The 21,918-nt window shown below is 40.8% G+C and overlaps 1 protein-coding gene across 1 annotated transcript in view; it reads left to right on the forward strand.

Annotated features, from left to right (window-relative positions):
* gfod1 (glucose-fructose oxidoreductase domain containing 1) overlaps positions 1–21,918 on the forward strand; it is a 46,961-nt gene that overhangs the window by 22,275 nt on the left and 2,768 nt on the right. The window contains exon 2 of the mRNA XM_084747693.1: positions 21,681–21,874. Coding sequence (XP_084603819.1) covers positions 21,681–21,874 — 194 coding nt within the window. The remainder of the gene's footprint in view (positions 1–21,680; positions 21,875–21,918) is intronic.

Consider the following 21,918-nt stretch of genomic DNA (forward strand, 5'->3'; position numbering starts at 1 on the left):
TGTCAGAAACAAACGGCTAAAAAAGGTCTGAAAGGCAGTATTTCAACCCGTCACGCCGTCTCAAAGGGCAAGAATGTGTCGATGGTTAGCGGAGGTCATCTCGGTTGATTTATGTAACATCATTGTTGATCTCAGTCTCATGTTAGTGATTCAGAGCCTCGGACTGCAGCCCCTCAGACCGTCATGTGTCATGTCTCAGTCACATTGTCGATGGGCGGCGTTTCCAGCAGAAATAGTTCATAGAGACAGGAAACACTGTTTCCTCTTGGCTATGATATCAATGACCTCACAGAATACATGTGACATTTCGTGTAATATACATGTCAGAGTGATGTGAGTGAAATTGTCTCTTTCTAAAATAACCAGGAACCACTTGCAGCAGCTCTTCATGAGTTCAACTTTAACATAAGATTTCACATTATTGGGTTTTATTTTCCATCTTATGTTATTTTGACTGAAATGCCTCTTACGATATACAAAGTAATGAGAAGGAATGATCAATTTTGCATCACAATTTTCAACTTTTCTGTGATGATGTGACAGTTGCTGGTTTCTGTTCCAAACAACCATGTCACATCTTATGTTCTTACATCTGGAGACCAAGCATCTCTGCAGTAACTGCACTACCTTTTTTCTCACACATTTTTTCCTTTTTCAAAAAATCGTGATTTAGTTCTGGTTCTGCAATTTGGATATTGCACTTGGCCGTATTGGAATTTTGGATTAGCTGTTACTAAATATTTAGTGTCAAGTTATGTAGCTGACTGAACCCACTAGCATACAAATGACCTGTTAAGATTAAAGTGTATAGCAGGTAACATTGATATGAAATGGTCAACATGTCTTACCTGAGATTTGATTAAAATGTTTAATAATGCTGTAAAAAATTTAAGCACCTACTATGAGTAGACCTACATATTTTGTGGCCCAAAAATAAACTTGCATGAAAACAGTCCAAAAAAGCAGTTTAATGGACTTGTGTTGCCCACTTTCCCCATGACTTATGATGTGCTGTTTCCTGAAGGCGTTGTTTCTGATGAAAGATGAACAAAGCTAGTTGAGGAAACTGGCAGCACGCACTGCACTACATTACGCCCTTAGATGTGTCATATTTTAACCACTTCAGCTCCAGCTCAATTAACTCCTATGTTTTCACAGTGACTTTGTTTTTGTTTGTTTTGTTTCTGGTTCTTCTGCAAAGATCACATTAGCAGTTCAGGTAGGATTACTAAACCCATAATTCAGTGGCACCGACATATCAGTAGCTAGCTAGCAACAAGGCGATAAGCACAAAGTAACTTTTTGATGCTGCGGGCGATCAGGCCTTAGTTAATATTGAAACCTGGATTAGAATAATTGGTTATTTTTGCTCCTTCTAAACTGCATTAATAAACTCACACTGAAAGACATATTTCTCCATTTATGCATATATAAGTAAAACAAATGTAAATGTAGTAACTTTCAGATGTGACTGTTGCTTAGCTACAAAAAACTAATGTTAGCTTGCTAATATTCAACCTGTTTAGTGTGCATAGTAAAAGAGCTAGTATAGATGGTCAACACAACTGAATAACTGACACTTGACAAAATGCTATTTAAGAATGATGTTAACTAAGACTCATGCATCCCACAAAAATAAAAAAAATACACCTCAAATTACAAAACATTATGCCAATATTGTTAGCTTAAATGATCAAATAGCATCAGATAGATTCAGGTAGCTTGATCAGATATTTTCCAAACTGCATCAACACATAAATATAGTCTGAAACACACCTTTCTCCATGTATAAATATAGCAAAGTAAAATATACAATTTGTAAAATATGTTAGAACTTGTCACAACTTAAGATTTTTTGTATATGGTTGCTTAAAGATATATAGTTAAACAGTGATCTGACCTATCTGATGTTCTTGCTGCACTTGATAACCTGTTTGATAACCCATTCAACAGCAACATCTCACCGCTAACAAACGCAGAATAACTGCTAGTTTTGAGTAAGCCCGAGCTGTCGTTTTCTTTAGTCTTTGACCCAGCAGGAAAATGGACTAGCTGCACAGCAGACGTTTTGACATGTTGTACCAGGTGTATTCATGACTGCTCCGTTCCACTTAGGGGAGGTCATTCTGTTGTGCATGCTGGTTCACTGTCACTGTTACTGGGACACCTAATGGAACTGGGCCTTAATTACTGTTATTAAGTCCATCTGTGGTTTTCCTGCTCTGACAAGTCAGAATGTGTGCTGTGCAACCAGTCCATTAGGTCTTCAGCCCAATGTTAGTTAGAATAAAACAAGCATTTTAGATAAATGAGCTTGAATTGGTTCTACAGGATTGTAGAAGTTTCCTAGCAACTGATTTACAACTGTTTTAATAGTACAACCTGATTTAGTAAATCACTAGTGTAAACTAGCTTGTAGTTGCTAAGAAATGGAATGAACTTATGACATAAACTAATAGATTTACAAATATCCGGTGCATTTTATCAGATTCTATACTGTCACCATTTGTCCACCATTTCCCTCAATCTTCTCCACTCCTGCTTCTTTTTTTTCCTCCCTCTCTTGACCCTGGTGGCAGACAGGGAGCGAAGGGTGCCACAGGGGGTGTGTCATCACCATGACAACAATCCAGATTCACCCGAGCATCAGTGAGTTTTCTCTCCTCCCCTCCTCCTCTCTTTTCACTGAATTAAAGAGGGAAGTTCATCAGTCTCTGTCCCTGTGCAGAGCGTCCCTGACAGTGAGGTGGATAATAAAGGAGCCTCACTGGCGCACAGCTGTTGAGAGGGAGCGTCTTCGCCACCGTGGTGAATGGGACTCAGTGAAGATGTCTCTATCCATTAGTTTGTGCCTGGAGTCACAGGGCTGCCGTGCGCCTCAGGACATTAATTGTTATTAATGAGCCTTATTTAATGCCTTTTATTACAGTGTCAGCTCGTGGTACAAGTGCTTTCCACCTCGTGCACATCGCCATTGGTTCTTGAGGGTCTTCTAAACATGCTAAATCTCCAGACTCAAGGTATTTCCTCCTGAAACATGAAGTTAAATTAAGTTGAAAAGGTGGAATCCCTCTTTATTCTGCTTCTCGTGCTCCCTGTCAGCACACAGTATGACGGTAATAAGCTTAGGAGTCAACTGCATAACAATCACGTGCGGTGAGTCATATGCTCCTTACAAGAGCAGCGTGTATTACTGCTCACAGCTGTGTGTATGGAAACACGCATTACTTCTAAGTGGTCAGTAACTGTTAGCTCTCTGCTGCTCGTTAGCATTCCTCCCATCACCTCCCTCGCTCCCTCCTCAGCAGCCTCGACTGACACAAAGATGCCCTTCATGGCCCCGACAGAAGCCACCAGAAAAGAGCGGCCGGGCTCACCTCATGTTCGTCAAAAGCGACTTCTCCTGAATGAACGGAACGAGCGCCCTCTTTTCTTTTCTTGCTGCTGAAGTCAGATCCATAGAGAATCATGGAGAAGATGTTGGAATATGAAGGTGCAGGGAGATGATGAAGTGGATCTAAAGACAAGTTTATGTACCTTTTTATGTAATAAATGGTACATCTTGTGAGCTTTAATAATACAGTTTAAAAAGTATACAGGTATGAATTTGCCCTAAGGTATGATACCGTGGTAGAACCCTCACTTTTTCTTACCAAAAAGGAGCATGTTACAAAAAAACGTTAAAACACAGACAAAAGAAACAATGATGTCAGAGTTTTGTCAAGTAGATATATGGCAAACTAAGCTAAACAGACTACATACAGACAGTTTTAGCTTGTTTGGAACAATTCACTGCAGTGCACACAATGAAGAGGATGAGTAAGCAGTAAATAATTTGAACATACACAATGCACAGCCATCTGCATAAAGCTACAGCTTTAATTTTAGACTGTAGATTTGCTCCATTCACCTGAAAAAATAAAAGTCTGGTTAGTTTTATTTGTGTTATGCTGGTCATAGTAACTGGCCACTGTCACACTACTGTAAGGGCAAAAGTTCTAGGTCTATCCAGGCACCCCTCAAATAAACTTTCAAAATGGCCGGTTGTCAAACACCAGGTGTTCAGAAAGTAAGAGAAAAGCAAAAAGGAGAAAATTACAGCAGAGTTGCGAGGAACTTAATGTCCAGGTATTTGACAAAAGATATTTAAGTGGGAGACGCAGCTGAAGCAAGAAGTCCAGCCTCACCTGTGATGAATGTGGAGGGTATTAATCAAGAGAAAGGTGGGACATCCGTTTAGCTAATGCGAGGTTAAACATCTGGAAAACAGCCACTAATATCTACCAACTATAGCTTTAACTGTGGCTATTAGCTTGTTTAAACCTAACAATCCTAATCCTAACAATGCATCCTTTGACAGAAACAGCTGGCCTGTTGGAGATTATCTTGTCCTGGGTATGACCGAGACACTCAGCGGCCCGTCTATGATCGTCTTACTAAATTAATATTGTGTGGTTCTTCATACTTGTGAGGTGACACATTGGGCAAATCTGCTTTTCTTCTTCTAGACCACATATGTCAAACTAAAGACACTAATTTTATGTGGCCTTCAGCAGCCTTCAAAGAATATCATTCCCATAATGCAGTTCTATGTTGCATTATGGAAGTGTTATCCATGAACTGAAGGCATCTAGCTGCTGAATTTCAATACGTTAGGGAGCATCTCTGTATTTTAGAACCATTTCCAGTAGTAGCACTCTAGTCAAGTGGTTGTAGCTAGTAACATTAATAACAGTAGCCTATCATAATGCTGTAATTTCATTTTTAAGCAAAAAAAAGTTTTGAAACCTTATAGGCAACACAAACTAAAACATTCATTGTTATTGAGACATTACTAGTTGTTCTACTTTGTATTTCATTGTCTGACAGTTGTACTTTTTTCCCTAGACCTCTGTTTTAGAGTTAAGATTTTTCTAATCCATATATAATAATGAATGCAGAGGCAATTATGTAGCATGATAACAAGTAGAAACATTTGCATAGTTTCACATTCACAATTTGCTCTTTGAGGACAGCAATAATACTGATCTATTAATGGATAGATTTTGACTGGGAACATAAACATCCACATTTTCTAGATAGATTTAATCTGTCTTATAGACTCTGTTGTCTCTGTTGTATGCCCTGGGGTAAAGCATCATACCTGCCAGGTCCATTACAGATTCTCAAAGCTTCCTTCAGTGCAGCTACTGCATACACTTTCCTGCAAATATATTGATACAGTATTGATTCTCCTCAGAGTTGCAGTATCCAATCATCTATCTTTTAGAACCCCTCCTTGCTGCTCCTTCTAATATACCGTACTGTGGCCAAACTCTGTCACCGGAACATTAGGAGCAGTCACAGCGCTGTTACTATGGGACAAAGAATCACTTACCTATATATTATTGATGACTGTTGGCAGTCTCAGTTTGTGTTCACTGCGGCTTCCTTCAGACTTGTGAGCAGTCTTTTGGCAAATTGCCCAAACATCGCAGGGCTCTATTAATTTCCTCTCCTCTTCAAAGCAGCTTGTAAAGGTCTGACATTTATTTTGCAGTGCTAATTAATGAATCGGGACACATACACGGGGGTAAGCATGGGTAATTTTTGCAAAGCAGTGAGAACCCACCCCATTGAATTATTAGTATGTAAACGAGCTGAACAGCTCTTTGAGCCGCCTTAATTATGCAATTACAGCAACAAAAACAAGAAGTGTGTCCAGACAGTGTTTTCTGTGTGACCTCTACCTGACAAAAGCACATAAAGGCTGCTCTGACAGTAAAATGCAAATGGACCAGGGAGGGTCTGAAATGAGTCTTTGTGAGGAGGCAGACAGCTCTGTCTTTGGTGGCCATGTTTTATTTGTCTCAGTGGTGTGTGTGTGTGTGTGTGTGTGTGTATGTGTGTTACCATAAGCGCTGTGAGGGGAAGTGTGCTGATTAGGGTGCTGTGTGTGTCAGAGTGATTATAAAGCAGGGGTAGCAGTTCAGCTCAGCAGTTAATTAGACCCTGGAGAATCACAGGGGGTGCAGGTGGAGGCCTGATCACACACAGACACACGTTTGCGTGTTTAAATAGCAGCATCGGGTCAGATTTTACGAGATGAAGTGTTTTTATTGCTCAAGTGCGAATGCGATTGGATTTGTCTCTATTTTCAACATACAATGCTACCTGCACTCTATAACTGCTGTTAAATGTTCAGTGGTTAAGTTACAGCCAGTGATAACTAGATATGTTCCAATATCACTTCTTGATACCGATTCTGATACCTGAATTTTTGTACTGGCTAGGGTTGGGCTCTGAACCAAATCAAAGCACAGTTTATAGTGGCCCATTTTTGGTGCCAGATGCCCGATCCGTTGACTGAAATAGTTGCCTCGTGGTCTGGATGTTGTGTATTGACTAGGGTTGGGTACCAAAACATGGTGCCAATATGGTGCCGGTCCCTATATGACCGGTACCTAACAGTGCCACGCACCCGAGCTGTTGATTGAAGTAGTAATCTTGTGGTATGGGCATTACAGATGTATCACTAAACCACAAGTTAACATTACAGCAGCAGGCAGCCCTCCGTTAGCTAGTAGCTACCATATGGTTGAAATGCTGCTAAACAATCTAAAGTGAGGCTTTGAACACAAGGTGGGACGTCCAACATATGTTTAAAAAGAACTGCATGTAAAGGGGTGAAGCATGTGGCAGCACATGGGACACAAGGCAGTATGGGTATCACCTGGCCCAGGTGATGGGGTGCGCAGATATAAAGCACTAGTCCAACCCTTGTATCGGCTCATGAGTACCAATCCAATACCAGTGCATTCAAAAAGTATATACTCTTATTATAATTTTACTCCTCTATACTACTAACCCTGTATGGATGTGATATGATTGCTATCATTTTTGTGTAGCTTGGCTCATGTAAAAAAAAAACAAAAAAAACATTGGTGTACGCTGCTGAGAAGTAGCAGGATCTCATTGTGGGGTTAATAAGATAGTATTGGATCAGTACATAGACTTGAGTACCCCGTGCTGGTTTGTGATACCCAATCCAGAATTTTAGATCGGATGCTTTTCAGATACTGGTATTGTATCGGAACAACCCAAATGGCTCAGTGTGTTAAAATCTGGTTGGCTTTCCACCATGGCTACATGATTTTCTGGGTGAAACCTTTGTTTAATAAATAAATCAAAATCTAATATATATTGCCAATTACCACTAGACATAAGAGAGGGTTAGAGACATTTCAATACCATTTTTTTCTTCACAATACCAATTTTGATACCTGAACTTAGAGCCGAATGCAAATCCAAATACCAGGGCATAAAAAACTATTTATATCTTAATTTTTTTTTTTAACAGCTGTATACTACTAAGCCTTAGTATAATGTGATATGATTGCTTGTTGTATGGCCTGGCTCAGGTTAGACTTGTAAAGACTTTGTTAAACATGAACAAATACATACAGAAAATGAATGCAATAGAACATGACACTTTAAGGTGATATCGGAGGGTGATACCAGAACAACCGTACATAAAAAAATTCTCATTCTCATTATGACGGTCTTCGTGGCATTATAAACCCTACTGTAGCCACAGCACTGTTATTAATGTTAGAAGCAGTGGTCAGTAGGTTTTTGCAGTTTAACTTCAGCGAGCTGTTGGTGATTCAGTCCTAAAATTATCATTTTGTGGATTAAGTGGATCTAGGCAAGTCATTCATGAATGTTTTCATCTCTAGCCTGAATGCAGCTAACTGTTACTTTGTGTCTGTGCTGACATAGCAACCTTCTGAGTGCACGCCCATTACTGCACACATTAAGAACCACATGGCCAGAAGCCACTCCTTTGGTTACTGTTCATCTCCATACAGTAGTAGCCAGTGAGCCACTCTGGTTCAGGGGTTAATGGCAGCACTTAAACACATTTAGGAATGCTAAACTCCCTGCAACTCAGGGGCATTAGCTGAACGGGAAGGCCGTCTGAGTGAGACTAATGCTCGTCATCATTTATGGTTCTTCTGTGCACTAATGGAGCTGAATACAGACCCCAACCTGCTGCTGTTTCATCCTTCCAGTCAGTGAGTTAGATGTAGTCCATTTGGTTGCTTTTTTGCCAAAGACTGAAGACTGTCTAATATGACTACAGTCACGTCTCTCGGGCAAATGGTGCAATTGTGATTTCAATTGCAAGAACTTTTTGTAAAATGTAATAAGACTCTTGTATTTGTAGACTTTAAACCTGTCAGTCTGAAAAGTTAACTGTCTAAAGAAAAATTGACCAGTTTAAGCATCATTTATCAAGATGTTACACTGCTGGTATACTTGACATTGTGATATTTAAAAATTGTCATTATATTAAAGAAAAACTGCTGGTAGGTTACATCTGATATCTGAAGGATTACCACTAACTTGAATCATGCAGTTGTTAGATTCCCAGCTCTCAACATTTACATGACCTTTCTGTACATTTCCATTAGCTTCCCACCTCCCAACAACTCAGCGTCAATGTCAGCTTCCCAGCTCTCAAAATTGTTTTGCAACTTCAACGTTGCAAAGCTAATGTTAAATTTGCAACATTTGCATGAACTTCCCAGTGGTCAACAATTGAGCATCCTAGCTCCCAGTATTGATGTTAGCCTCCCAGCATGTTTACAAGTGCTTCTTAGCTCTCAGTGTTTGCCTTACCCTCCCTGTTCTTAACTGTAATGTTAGCCCATGGCTCTCAGTGGTGATGTTAGCTTCCTCTCTCTCAACATTTGCATGAGCTTCCTGGCTCTCAAAAGTTGCGTTAGCTTCCCGGCTCTCAACTTTTGTGTTAGCATCCCAGCTCTTAACGTTCATGTTATTTTCTCAGCTCTCAACGTTGTTGATAGCTGCCCAGCTCTTAAAGTTTGTGTTATTTTCTCAGCTCTGAACGTTTTTGATAGCTGCCCAGCTCTTAACGTTGGTGCTAGCTTCCCAGAGTGAAAGGACAGACCTCTTCTGTCCACAGGTCCACATTCAAAGCTTTTTTAGTGACAAATTTAAAATGATATGACATGTTTAAAGGACATTTAAGGGACGCAATGACATTATTAGACTACAAAAAGTGATGGCTAAATCTGATTTCAGTTGGACTTTAACAAATGGTAATGTTGATAAGCAGCTCGTGGCGTCTACACACTGCTGTCACCAACCTGTCTCTACGTTAGACTGACCGGACTGACTGTCCATCTCAGAACTCCATTGAAACACAAATAAAAATCCATTAAATCCCATTAAACTTGGCAGCAGACAACAAACTCCAGTCTTCTCTCTCTACCATGTGTTCCTGCATAACAGCAGAGGGCTGTGCCTCTGCATTGGCTTCAGCTGCAGGAGAAAGGCAAACACCACTGTGTTCATCCATCACCGCTATCAAGGCTGCTATTTACATGCTAATTCCAGACTGGGAACACATGCCAGTCTCACAATGAGGGCAAATTAGTGAGCAGGAAGCTTGTTTTCCTTGATTTACATCCAGCAAGAGAGCTATATGCTGACGAGAACGTATAGTTCTCCATGTCTGCCTCTGTGTTCCACCCCCTCCTCTCTTTGTAATTGCTTTAAGCTAAATTTAATTTGGGATAATCAGCAGAAAGATGAGCCTGGCCTGTCTCTCCAAGTGTCTACTCATCTGTACAGAAGCTAGTGCATACGCAGCTTTTTATAACCAGTGTTTACCCGTATAAGACATCATAAACATTATATCAAAACCACAAGCCATTTTGCTCGGACACTCTGCTGACGCTATTTGAGCTTCACTTCTAGTTTCTGTTATCAAGCAGATCACACAAAGCAGGCCCCCGCTACAAGGATGAGTTAGTCGTCTTTCTTTGAACATTTGTGAATGCCTCGCTTGATTACACCCTTGCTGCGCGTGTGTTTATGTGTCTGTGTGATTTCCAAAGCCTTTCCACCTCAACAGGCTTAATAGACCAAGCTAATTACTTTTGCAGTGCTTCAGTGGTGGAGGATGCTTTGTGATATTTCAGGCCCACTCGCTTCCCTTTGTCTGATCACAGCGCTGCTGCCACACACAGTATTATACACTTGTGTAATCATGCACACATCCCAGCATACACACACATACACACACACACACAAACACACACACACACACACACACACACTCACTAGAGAGCCACAGACTGTTTTCGAGCAGCAGACAGGCAAACAGTCGAGTGACTGAATGCACCGTTAGGCTCTTCCTTTGTATCCACTGGGCTTCTTTGGACCTGTGTGGAAATTTCTGTACAGATTTGTTGTGAGTGTGCAGACAGTCGTCTCTGGTGGCTGAGACAGATACGGGCACTGCAACTCAGAAGGGACAAGATTTGTTTTTTGGGAAATAGACATTGAATATTGCATGCAAAAACTGACATAAATGTACACATGCAGGTGCACACATACATATAAATGTGCCCTGTATTTATGTACACATTTACATCCAACAAACAGATATAAAATATAATAAATATAATAAAATGATATCTTTTTTCTGAGCAAATTATGCACTGCAATAAAATCATCTGAACTCAAAGGTCCAAGCTTCAAGTTTTCAATCTCATCTCATAGTCTTCATTCAGTAATTAGAGAATTGGAAAGCAGAATTAACTGGGGTTTTTTTTCTCAGTGGTGGAACAAACCACAAACGTCCAGTATACACTCTCCTTTTAGCTGTTTTAGTCTCCACCATCTTCTCAGGAAAATATCTGACTGTTCAGCCGCTGTCCCTTCTTAAAAAAAAAAAATAGAATCAGCAGCTGTCTTGAGCCCAAAGCAGCTGCCTGCTGCTGCTGCTGCTGCTGCTGCTGAAAAGAGGATCAATTAAAGGAGGGAGACTGGACCGAAACATTAAAGTCGCGGCCTGTAAAACCAAAACAATTAGCTTGAAAATATGCTAAATGCTGCAGAGAGCTGAGGGGAACTCCAGCTCCAGGAGGCTCTGTCACACAGTCTTTTGATCCATTATTGACATGAAAATATGGATTAGTGCAGCTTTAGAGTAAATCTCTTCAGAGAGTTGCTCATATTTAGGCACAAAGCCACTGTGAAAAAAAAATCATTCATTCATCTGCTTCATGTGGTGTCGACATGAAAAGTGACCGAATGCTTTATTTTTTCTCCTCATGCTCTTATAATGCATAATCTGTAAGTCTGTTCTGTATTTTAAATGACATTGTGATTGAGTTGTTTTTAAGAATTAAATGCTATTAACTCGACTAGAGGTTCTTAAACTTTTTTATGTCAAGGATTTCCACAGTTGATGAACATTAGACCATGGACCGCTGTATCAGGTACAGAACTATATATAATGGAAAGTCAAAAAAATAAGTGAGTGGAGTCGAGTCGTACAGTCGAGAGAACCTTGTCTTAAGGAATCCTCTCTGAGTTTTTTTAAAATTATTTTTAGGTTTGCAGATAATAAAGTATTTATAGTCAATCGATGATTAAACTAGGATCAGTATAAATTACAATAAATCAAAACCCTATTTATTCCCATTTTGTTCCAATTTACAAAAAAAAGTGATAAATTATAAAATATTCTAGTCCTCCTTTTGCTGGGGACCCCCTACAACCTACTTAAGGACCCATGTTGGTCCCTGGACCCCAGTTTGAAAACAACTAAAATAGAGAGGCTATAATTAAAAAATGAAAGTTATTAAAATGACAAGTGATAAGAGATTATGATGGAATTCTTTTAGGAATTCTAAACCCTGTCCATCAAAGCAATGGGCAATGAACAATTCTTAATGCAACCTCTGCAGCAGACCCCTTTGACAAAAACAGTCATTTTACCTCACAGAACATGGGCTACTTCGCTTGATCAACTAATCGATTAATCAACTAGTCACTTCAGTGCCAGATTCAACAATAGTGCTTCATGCTAACTTTTTAAATTTAAAGATGCTTTTAGTTAAAAAAAACTGATATAATCAGGGTTTAGTTCCTCCCTGACATTCCTCTGTTTACTTAAAGACAACAAGAAACTATTCAATGCTGCACCTAAATCCTAAACAATGTATTGACAGCGTCTCCTCAAATCATTTCCATCAGTATGTAGGAATCTGAAACGCTCCTCCCTGACTCGTCTCTTGACCCTGTCCCTGCAGGAGCACGTGCACGGCGCAGCGTGGCAGATGGCTATCTCTCCCGACCGGTTCCCCTGCCTTTTCTATTTCTGGCATCCTCATGCAGAGGGCCTATTGTGTGACCTGTCATGATGAAGCATTCAGCATCCTTCTTAATCCACCTGGTTTTTCCTCTGTGCTGATTTCCAGCTGTTGCCGCTGGCCCGCATTAAAGATGGATTTCATTTAACTGTGGCGCAGAATCCCATGGATGTTTGACATGCCTGGTTTGTTTTCCAAAGAGAAAATAAAAGGAGGGGTGTTTTTATTCCTTAAAACTGAAGCTTTGTTTCTTTACAGCCATCAGAAACAATCTTCTTGTCAAAATTCTGTTTCTTCAGTCTTTAAACGAGCCAAGTGTACTGTTAAACAGTTGCCATGGCTCATTTCCCTCCTGCTGTGATGAAATGCACTATAAACTATGAGCAATCATTACATGATACACATGTTAGCTTTGCTGTCAGAAAGAAATTTGTCAGCCTCACCCTCACTTACACCCAACCTGACCTTCCTGCACAGCCGCCACTTCCAGCCTTTCCTTCCTCAGGGTTACCGCTCCCTCCTGCACACACTCACTGGAGGTGTCAAGGCACCAAATCTCGTACAATAAAGGTGTTCCCTCTGCCACATGCACACATGCTCACACTCAAAGCTTCATCTTGCTCCTTTCAAAACTGTGCCCTGTGTGTTGCAGTGAATATTAGCGCTGAGCAGAATATACTGGATCCGTGCAGCGAGGCCCAGATGATGTCTGTGGCAGCGAGCCGAGAGGAGCGTTGAGAGAGTTGGCCTTCACTCGTAATGATGCAGCTGCTCTCTCTTGGCCTTTCTTTGTCTCCGCGTGTCTCTCGCTCTCTCTGTCTGCCGTTCGTTTTCGCTGTAACTGTGTTTTTCCAAAAATAAAGAGGTGTACCTGCTATTCCTGCTGCTGTGTCAGCAAGATGGTAAAAATGTTAAAAATAGACACTTGTGCCTCCTAAAGGCCCTTAAGGATTCAGTACCAGTATTACTTAAGTTCAGTTTGCAGTAATTTGCAGTAATAATGTGCTTTAAAGGGACGGTTCGTCCCAAAATACATAATATGTCTTATATTTCCCCCGGTCGGTAGCGTTGTTTATCCATCTAGATGTTTTTGGTGTGAGTTTTGGAGACGTGAAGATGTCTGCCTTCTCTCCAGCATAATGGGACTAAATGGCCCTTGGCTTGTAGGGCTCAAAGCACCAATAAAAATGTATTTGAAAAGCTCAAAATCAGTGTTTCTTTCCAAAAATCAAAATAATCCACAGACCTTGTTGAGAGCCATTTAATTTCTTTTAGGAAGACAGTAGTTCTACTGCAGAGAGAAAGTGGTTCCAACATAAAACTGCTCACAACAAAGTCTGTGGATTATCTTGAGTAACCAGGTCATGATTTTTGGAAAGAAACACTGATTTTGAATTTTTCAAATGTGTCATTTAGGTGCTTTGAGCAACGCAAACTGAGAGCCATTTAGTCCCATCATATTGGAGAGAAGGCAGACATGTCTCCAGTTGATATCCTCAGAATTCGCAATCCTTCTCCAAGACTGTCTAGATGGATAAAGACCACTACAGGCAATCAGAAAAATTAGTATTTTTCATTTTGGAGTGACCTGTCCTTTTAAATATTTCTTTTACAAACAGAACCAGAGTTTCTCAAAAGTAAAGCATCACTTCACCCTTTCCCAAACAATTTCTCACATCTGGCCCTGCTGATATATTTGGTTTTATTTCCCCAAATTTTCTGACACCTGTCTGCCATCCTCAGAATGTGTTTCCATTGGAAGAACAGCGCCCTCTGCATGTTGTGTGCTGTAAACTATACAGCAAATTTCATAACAAAACCTGCCGTTGTTGCACCTGTTTAATATGCTGCTAATCTTAGCAGTGGTCACATTTGTTTAAAGTTAGTGTACAATAGCTGATACTTAATGCTGTAATGATGTTTAAATGTTGCACACTGCACTCTTAATGAAGATTCAGTGAGTCATCTGTTCCATCCAATTAATCATAATGGCTCCCTCATCCTCCTCTCTCTTTAACGAGATTAAGGAATTAATTTTTGTTTTTCAGGAGGTGATCATGAGCAGAATAGGTGATAGCAAATTATAATGAGAAATGAGATGTTGATGATGCTGCCCTGCTGCTGATTGCGCTTCACTATTTGTGACAACACGCAGCTTTGTGGATGTGTTTGAAGAGTTTCGGGCCTCAGGTCTCTGAGACAACGGGATGTGATTTCAGTCTGTGAGGTTAGCTGATTCTCCCTGACATAATGTCAGTAGTCTGCACATCAAAGGCACCTGAAGGCACCTGAAGGCAAGCAGGCTGCCACCAGTCACTGCTGCTGAGGGAAAGAAAGCAGAGTGATGTATATGAACTGTGGTCGGGTACCACCTGTTCTGCAAAACATCTCATGTTCTGCACACTACTCAAGATACCTTAAGCTTGCAGTTTTCCTTCTTCTTTACTGTAAAAATCATAGTATTATCCAGATATTTGCAATGTTTTTTGCGATGAATGATGCAATGATGATGCAATTGAAAACTACAAATGAAAATAAAATACAATTTTTAAAAATATAATTTCTTTAAAATCAAAGGTGTTATTCCAGGGAGAATAAAACTTCACCAAAAAAGCAAAAAGTAACCATAGCAAAAAGGCTCAGGATTACAAAAATTCAAACAGTATCTGGTTTATTTGTAAATGAAGAAGTGCTTCGGTGGTATTCCACAATGAAGCAAAATCTTTTTTGAGCTCAGTCAAAACAGCGAACACAAAATTATAAAAAACAAATGTACAGAACATTGATAAATGTCAATAACAATGACAAACGGTGTGCTATGTTACATACCTGTGACAAAAATAAGAAACAAAACATGCAAAAAATAATAAGAAATACTAAAACACTGAGTGGGTCAAATCAGACGTACATGTATGACTCACAGGAAGCTATGATGAATGGTCAAATTTGCAGAAAAGTTGCAGTGACTGAATCAAATTTCAAGGTCATGCGCTGCGATCACAGCTTCTACAGATTTTGAAAGCCACATGTCACAAGTTTCGCTGCTTGTTGCTGGTTTTAGGTCTATCCATTTAACATCCAGTTAGCATTTTGGTCTGACAAGAACTCAGATCAAACTGTTAAAACTAGGCAGCACTGATCAAATACGGATCAAGATTCTGTCACCATGTTGCCTATTCCTCACCTCAAATGTTTTTAGAGACATATTTTAGTGTACTGTTTAACTGTAATGCGAGAAGGACTGAAACCAGGCAGACGCCGTTTTGTCCCCTGCATGTAGGTCACATTTTGTCTCTCAGATTGGTTGTGGGTCACGTTTCATTGCTCTGATTAGTTGTAGGTCTGTACAGTTTTGTTCAGACTTCAGACTACTTGTGACACTTAGACAATATCTGTAGGTTGGCAGTTGTCCCTCAGTTCTTCTGCAGGATCTCTCCATCTCCCCGTCTTTAAAGTGTCTTGGTTAGATACTGTATGTCCTGGATGTGAATTATTGATGCTGAGGGACTGAGCTGCTGAGCTGGAAGTTTTTTTCTGCTCCATTACTGCTCTCCCACTGGGCCTGGGCTTTACCTGTGAGTTGAGCTGCACTTTGCCCTGGCTATCACGGTTACTGTAGCTATTTCACTAACCTCAGCCCCCTGTGTCATGCTCTTACAGTAGAGCTATACCTGTTAACATTAGTCTAAATATCATGAGCCCTTCTATCAGTGTGGTCAACGTCACTTGATCATGCAGCTTTTAATAGGCAGGAAAATTAGCCTACTGATCTTCATAAGGGCAAAGAAGTTAGCAAGTCATGCTACCAACATCTGGTCTAAGTCCCATATATTTGTAATTATAGTATATATCATATAGTACACTTAAAGTTAGTATGAGCTGCTTTAATGAGGGATGGCAGGGAGAGAACAAGCGTTAATAGAAGCAGTACCAGGGCAGCAGGTACCCCTTTTCCACCAAACTAGCTCAGGTTCTTGAACTGGTTCCATTTAAGATTCTTGAAATTATGGTGCTAAACCAGCTCATGTTTCCAGTATAATCAAGGAGGACGTTGCACAATGGACCTCTAGAATATGACACGCCCTCTTTGGTTCACACTTCAGGTCAAGCAAAAAATGCCGTTTTGGATCCAGCTCGGAACCAACTTTTAGATTTCTGAAGAAGTTAAATTTTGGTTGAAATGCTCCAAAGGTTCAACATGGAACAGAAGAAGTTACATGTTGGCGGAAAGGGTCATAGGCTGACCTGTAGTCTAGGTCCTAGACTTAAGAAATCAAACAACAGGACTGTTGTCTGTAACTGGCCTTTTATCTTCAATGAGGAGCAAAGAAAAGTTTTCCTACAGGGATCTAGTAAGTTCATCCATTATTCCAGCACATTCCAACACAGAAAACACAAAGTTATCACATGACATTACAGCACAAATATTGAAAACTGGAATTAGTAGAATTGTTTTGTCCATCCATCCATTTTTTGCTAGTCACAGTTCATTTTGATGCAAAGAAGCAGCGGTTCTGGACCGGACTGCTTGTGGATGGCTCAAAAGGTCAGGGTATCAATTAAACAAACTAGTTCTTACAACATGCCATTTATAGCTGTTCTAGTTTTCCACACTCCAAGACGAGCCGAGAAGCCTGTCGTCATAGAGACGGGCGAGACGTGTCGATAGTTATTCAGGGAGAAAACGACGTACACTTTCGGACAGTCATTCCTCCAAGGCATTCATTTTGTGAACTTGGTTGACACACTAAAAGTGTCAGAAGTGTTGTGAGGAATGAAAAAACATGAAAAGTTCAGACTCCTGCGAGCCAGCTGCAAAGGAAACTCAACACAATGAGTGTGGATGAATGGTACACAATCTCACTCTTGAAGTCACATCCTTAACCTCATGACCATAAATAAGACTTGTAGCATAGATCGACCAGTAAATTGAGATCTTTGGTTTGCTTCTGCTGATGCTGCAGCAGTCCACCTGTCCTTCCCTTATTTCATCTCGCTCTCAATTGTTAACGAGACTTCCCAATCTTAGAAACTCGTCAGCTATCATCTGACGGCAATTTAGCCTCTACAGGCAACAGCCTAGCCTGTGGACATCCGGATAATGGATAACCGGGTCAAGACTTCCTCTCCCATGTGGAAATCATTGTTCAGCAACTTAAGACGCAGGAATGGAGCTGGAGTTGAGAGATGACATCTACAACCGTATTGTTTCACAAGTATGAATGCTGATATTTTTTAAAAGCTAATAAAAAGCCCCTGTGCCTCTGCAGCAGCCGCCAGTTTGACTCCCACCTGTGGACCATTTGCTGCATGTCATTCCCCTCTATCTCTACCCTATTTCCTGTTATATTTTCAGCTGTCACTATCAAATAAAGGCTTGAAAAATACAATAATATAAAATCTAAATCGTCCGATGATAGCCAGTGTTTTCTGAGATTGCATTTTGGTCAATGCGTTCTGCCTCTTTTGCACTCCACACTGACTTCTGCAACCAAAACCTGCTCAAACATGATTGGTCAGTACAACTTGGACTACAAATGTGAACCAGAATGCCTTCAATCCCAAAATCTTGAGCCCTGCCAACAGGTTCTGCATTGATATGCTGATATCTGTTGTTAGAGATTAACTCACTCCAGACTTACTCTCAGAGCAGCGTGACCTCAGTCTTTGAGGTCGCAATTTTCATTCCCACCGTAGTGATGATGACATAAGCATGGGCATGTTGTCGTATCACTCCACTACCCCCCAAACTACAACATCCTGCATTTTTTCAATCCTTTTGCAGCTTTGGGACCATTTGTTCTTCATTTGTGGCAAGTTACATCTCATATGGGAACGTCTGTGTGGGTGTGTAGGGAGGGAAAGGTTATGGGAGCATCACTTAACACACACTGTCTTTCTTTATGACATCCTGACTCTCCAAGCATTTTCCACATGAACTGTTAGATTGATCTTGCTCCCTTTCTCATTTTTCCCTTCTCCTCTTTTTACGATTGCTCTACTTTTTTTTTTATCCTTGTCTCTGTTCATGCTCCTCTCCTTACCCCCCCCCTTTTTTGTTTTACTTTTATCACTCTGTCCTCTTTCTGTGCTCTCTACCAAATATCACTTTCGTCCAAAGTCATTTTATCTCCCTACTGTTGGTTTACTGCAGTAGCTGTTGAGGCTTTACCTCGCGCTCAGGTGCATCCACAATCTATTTGACACGGGCGCACACAATACATCCTCTCAGTGTCTGAGGGAGGCTGCAGCTGAATGAGGAGCTCTGATGACTCAACAGGCCCACCTGTCTAAGCCAGCCTCGACCTTTCAGAGCTTTGTACCTGAGGAGCGAAAGGTCATTGTTGATCTGAAGAGGAGCTGTTTTTATCTCTGCAAAGGTGACACTCAGAGGTCACGTCAGTCATGAGTTGTGATGACGCTGCATAAGATCTTCTGCATAAAATCTTTAATCTCTGGTTTTAGTGTTAGATCAAATAATTTTGATCACAGACCTTGTGGAAGAGACTTACATTTATTTTGGACAAATCGTGACGCGAGTAGCTGTGGGTGAAAACAAGTTAAATCTGCCTTTAGGCGTTTTACTGGCAAGCCAAGCTATTGTTCTGTAAAGACACTGAGCTCAGTATGAGTGCCAAAAATATCACTCAAGATCACTTAGCATTTAGCCAGAAGGGCCTTACCCTGGACGGTGCATCTTTCCAGTATCTGTTTGTGTTTGTTGCTGCCAAAAAGAAGGGGACGGGGTTGCACTGTTGTTGCTTGGCTTTGTGTGTCTGCAGGGGTTGAGGGTGGGTGGGGGCTCCCATGGCGCTCCTCAGAACTGGGTCAGAGGGATTAATTTCCTGGCCCGGCCGATGGAAGCTAATGGCAGATTAGCATGGGAAGTTTCACTTCCAAAACAGCCCCTCCACCCACAACCCTCAGCCAGGACTGGAAGTGAAGCGGCGTGCTGCGTTTCACACTCCAAGGGCTGGAGGAATGTGCGGAGTGATGCCTCAGTACTTTTACTTTTTTCTGACTCCCTGCTGAGCATGTGTGACCACAGCAATTAGAGGATATTGTGAGCTAACAGCGGCCAAAGTTGCCAAAAGAACATCTAGATGGTCAAAATAAATCCTTTAGATGTAGTAATAGCCTTACACAGCTGAGAGGTTTAGCCAACCAACATCTTTCTATTCAGTCCAGACTTGACTTAAATGTGATGTTTGAAAGGACAAATAAGACATTCTGCTTCTTACAAATTAAAAAGCAAGTTCAAAAGCTATAAAATGCACCCTTAGTTGTTAGGATGAGCTCTGCTCTTTATTAGAACAGGGGAAGTTAAACATTCATTCGCCAAACCAAGACGTCATTCTTCCTTGAAACCTTCTCTCTTTTATAAAACCAAAGCATACACTCTAAATCCAGTTCAGATAAAGTGTAAATCTCACTTTTGTGTGGCTAGTCAAGGTTTGCTTTTGATTTTGGGATGGGCTCAGTGATGCTCCTTCCTTCTGAAGAACACATACTAACTAGGGTTCTCACTGGGCTTTCATGATGTAGTATAAACATTACATTGGGATTATTTTCACGGATATTGCGAATGCAGTATGATTCATGAATGATCATTTTTACATCACAATTTGTGACATTTGTTGGTGTCTGTACCAGACAATGGTGTTTTCTTACATCTGGAGAACCCGATTCATAGCTTGCGATTTGGATATTGCACTTGGCCATATTGCAATTTCAAAAATATTTTGATTAATTGTGCAGTCCTAATACTCACCAACAGTAGTGGCATATTTTTCAGTTTTACAAGGAAAAAACTTCAAGGATGTGGCCTAAGATGTTTGATTTGGCAAATGCATGTCTTGTTAACTTCCCCACCTCTGATAATGAACAGCACATAGTTTTCCTGTGGACAGAGCTAGGTTCATTTTAACTAATGATAGCGAACTCAGTGGAGGAGGTAGATTTGTTGTTGAGAAAATGGTGCAAAGAACACCATATGGACCATAGATGCACTATTTGCGCTTCTGTATTGCAATGTGTATATTGCAAGACTGGGGTTTACCATTCTTAACCATCACACAAAAACGGAAATAGACATCTATTGTGTGTAGATAACATTGTGATCATTTGCATACTGCACACTGCAATTAGCTAGTGTTAATGTATTCTCCAGGACCCTGACCACAACCATCGCTCCAATGTAGACATTGCTGTGTAACGGACATTACTGTGTCAGTTTGCTGACCTCTGCCACTATTGCAGTGCATTTTAGCATTTATCCATCCCACAAATATTACTTGTGGCCACAGTGGTTGCTAATTTTTGTTATTACTCTCAGAAACCTTATACTATTATACTGATCCTTTGATGCATACTAGCATGTTTCCATCATTACTTGCAATAAATCATTGCAAATACTCTAAATCAGAGTATATTTGTGTTCCAGAGTTGTTGAAGCGGTATAGGAGAAGAAGTTGGGAAACTGTGATGGGAATTCTGAGCTTGAATGAGTGATCAGAACAGACTGTGTTCCTGTGACATTGAAGGTCTCAGGTTCAAATCCAGTGAATGACCTATTTTGATTCCATTCGCTGGCTCCCGTCTGTCTCCTGCCAGTCGACTGTCCAGTAAAAAGGAAATGCTACAACAGAGAAGTGTTTCTGTCTGTCTCTCTTCTCATTATTGTCGGTCTTCTCGCTGTTGTGTTTGGGTGTTGCTGGCACCAGTGGACCTATTAATGTGCTGGAAGCGATTTTAATTAGGTTTCATACTGTGTCTACAGGCTCCGTCTCTCCTGCGCCTTCTGTGCTCATCTTTTTATCAACCTTCCATCGGGCCTCTGGTAATACCAGCGAAGCCTGTCTGATCTCTGTGAGCTGTGCAGTCTTACCGTGTACAACACAGATATTACTGCAACATCTTGCTTGCCTGCCAGCATTAAAGCCCATCTAAATTGCACCCAGGGATCCAGATTTTGTCCTTGGAAGATTTAGCATTATTGTTTTATGGTTCTTTTGATTGTAGAAATAGCTTTGAACGGTAGCATCTTCTCATTTTAGCAGCGTAGTAGAAACAGCAATAAGGAGTCTACCTAACATTTTATCACTCTTTGTCTCAAAAGGTTTTAGAGGACCATGTTCCCACTCTAAGCCTCTGGACAAAACTATATTTTGTGCTTTTTTTGCAAGAGCCCTCTGTTGTCATTAAGTTCCCATGACTCAGAGGAGAAAGCCCAGAGAGTTTAGGAACTCTTGAGTCAGCTATTGAGGGAGTTGCCACATTTTGCAGCTCTGCATTGTTTCTTCAGGGGATGTTTGCATGCTCAAGAGGATATTATGTCTGTGTGTGTGTTGCTAAGGCAGAGCACTTTTCTTCTCTCTGTCATTCTCTCTTGTTCCCTACCTTCTGTCTTCATCTTTACACTGAAAGTTAAGAGGAAAACACTGTCAAAACAGTTAAATTGTACAGCATGTTGGCTCATTCCCAACTGTCTCTCTTCTGATTTTTAAGGTATTGGAAAGAATGTCATCTGCGACCGGACTGCAACGCCTCTGGATGCCTTCCGGATGATGTCAGCAGCCCAGTACTACCCCAAGTTGCTGAGCATTATGGGAAATGTGCTACGTTTCTTGCCTGCCTTCGTCCGGATGAAGGAGTTGTTAGAGGAAGGGTACATCGGAGAGCTTCTCGTCTGTGAGGCCCAGGTATGACAAAAACAACAAATTCTTGTTTTTTAAAGTGGAATTTC

This window comes from Lutjanus erythropterus, chromosome 21, assembly GCF_056507025.1.
Source record: "Lutjanus erythropterus isolate fLutEry1 chromosome 21, fLutEry1.hap2, whole genome shotgun sequence".
NCBI lineage: Eukaryota > Metazoa > Chordata > Actinopteri > Lutjaniformes > Lutjanidae > Lutjanus > Lutjanus erythropterus.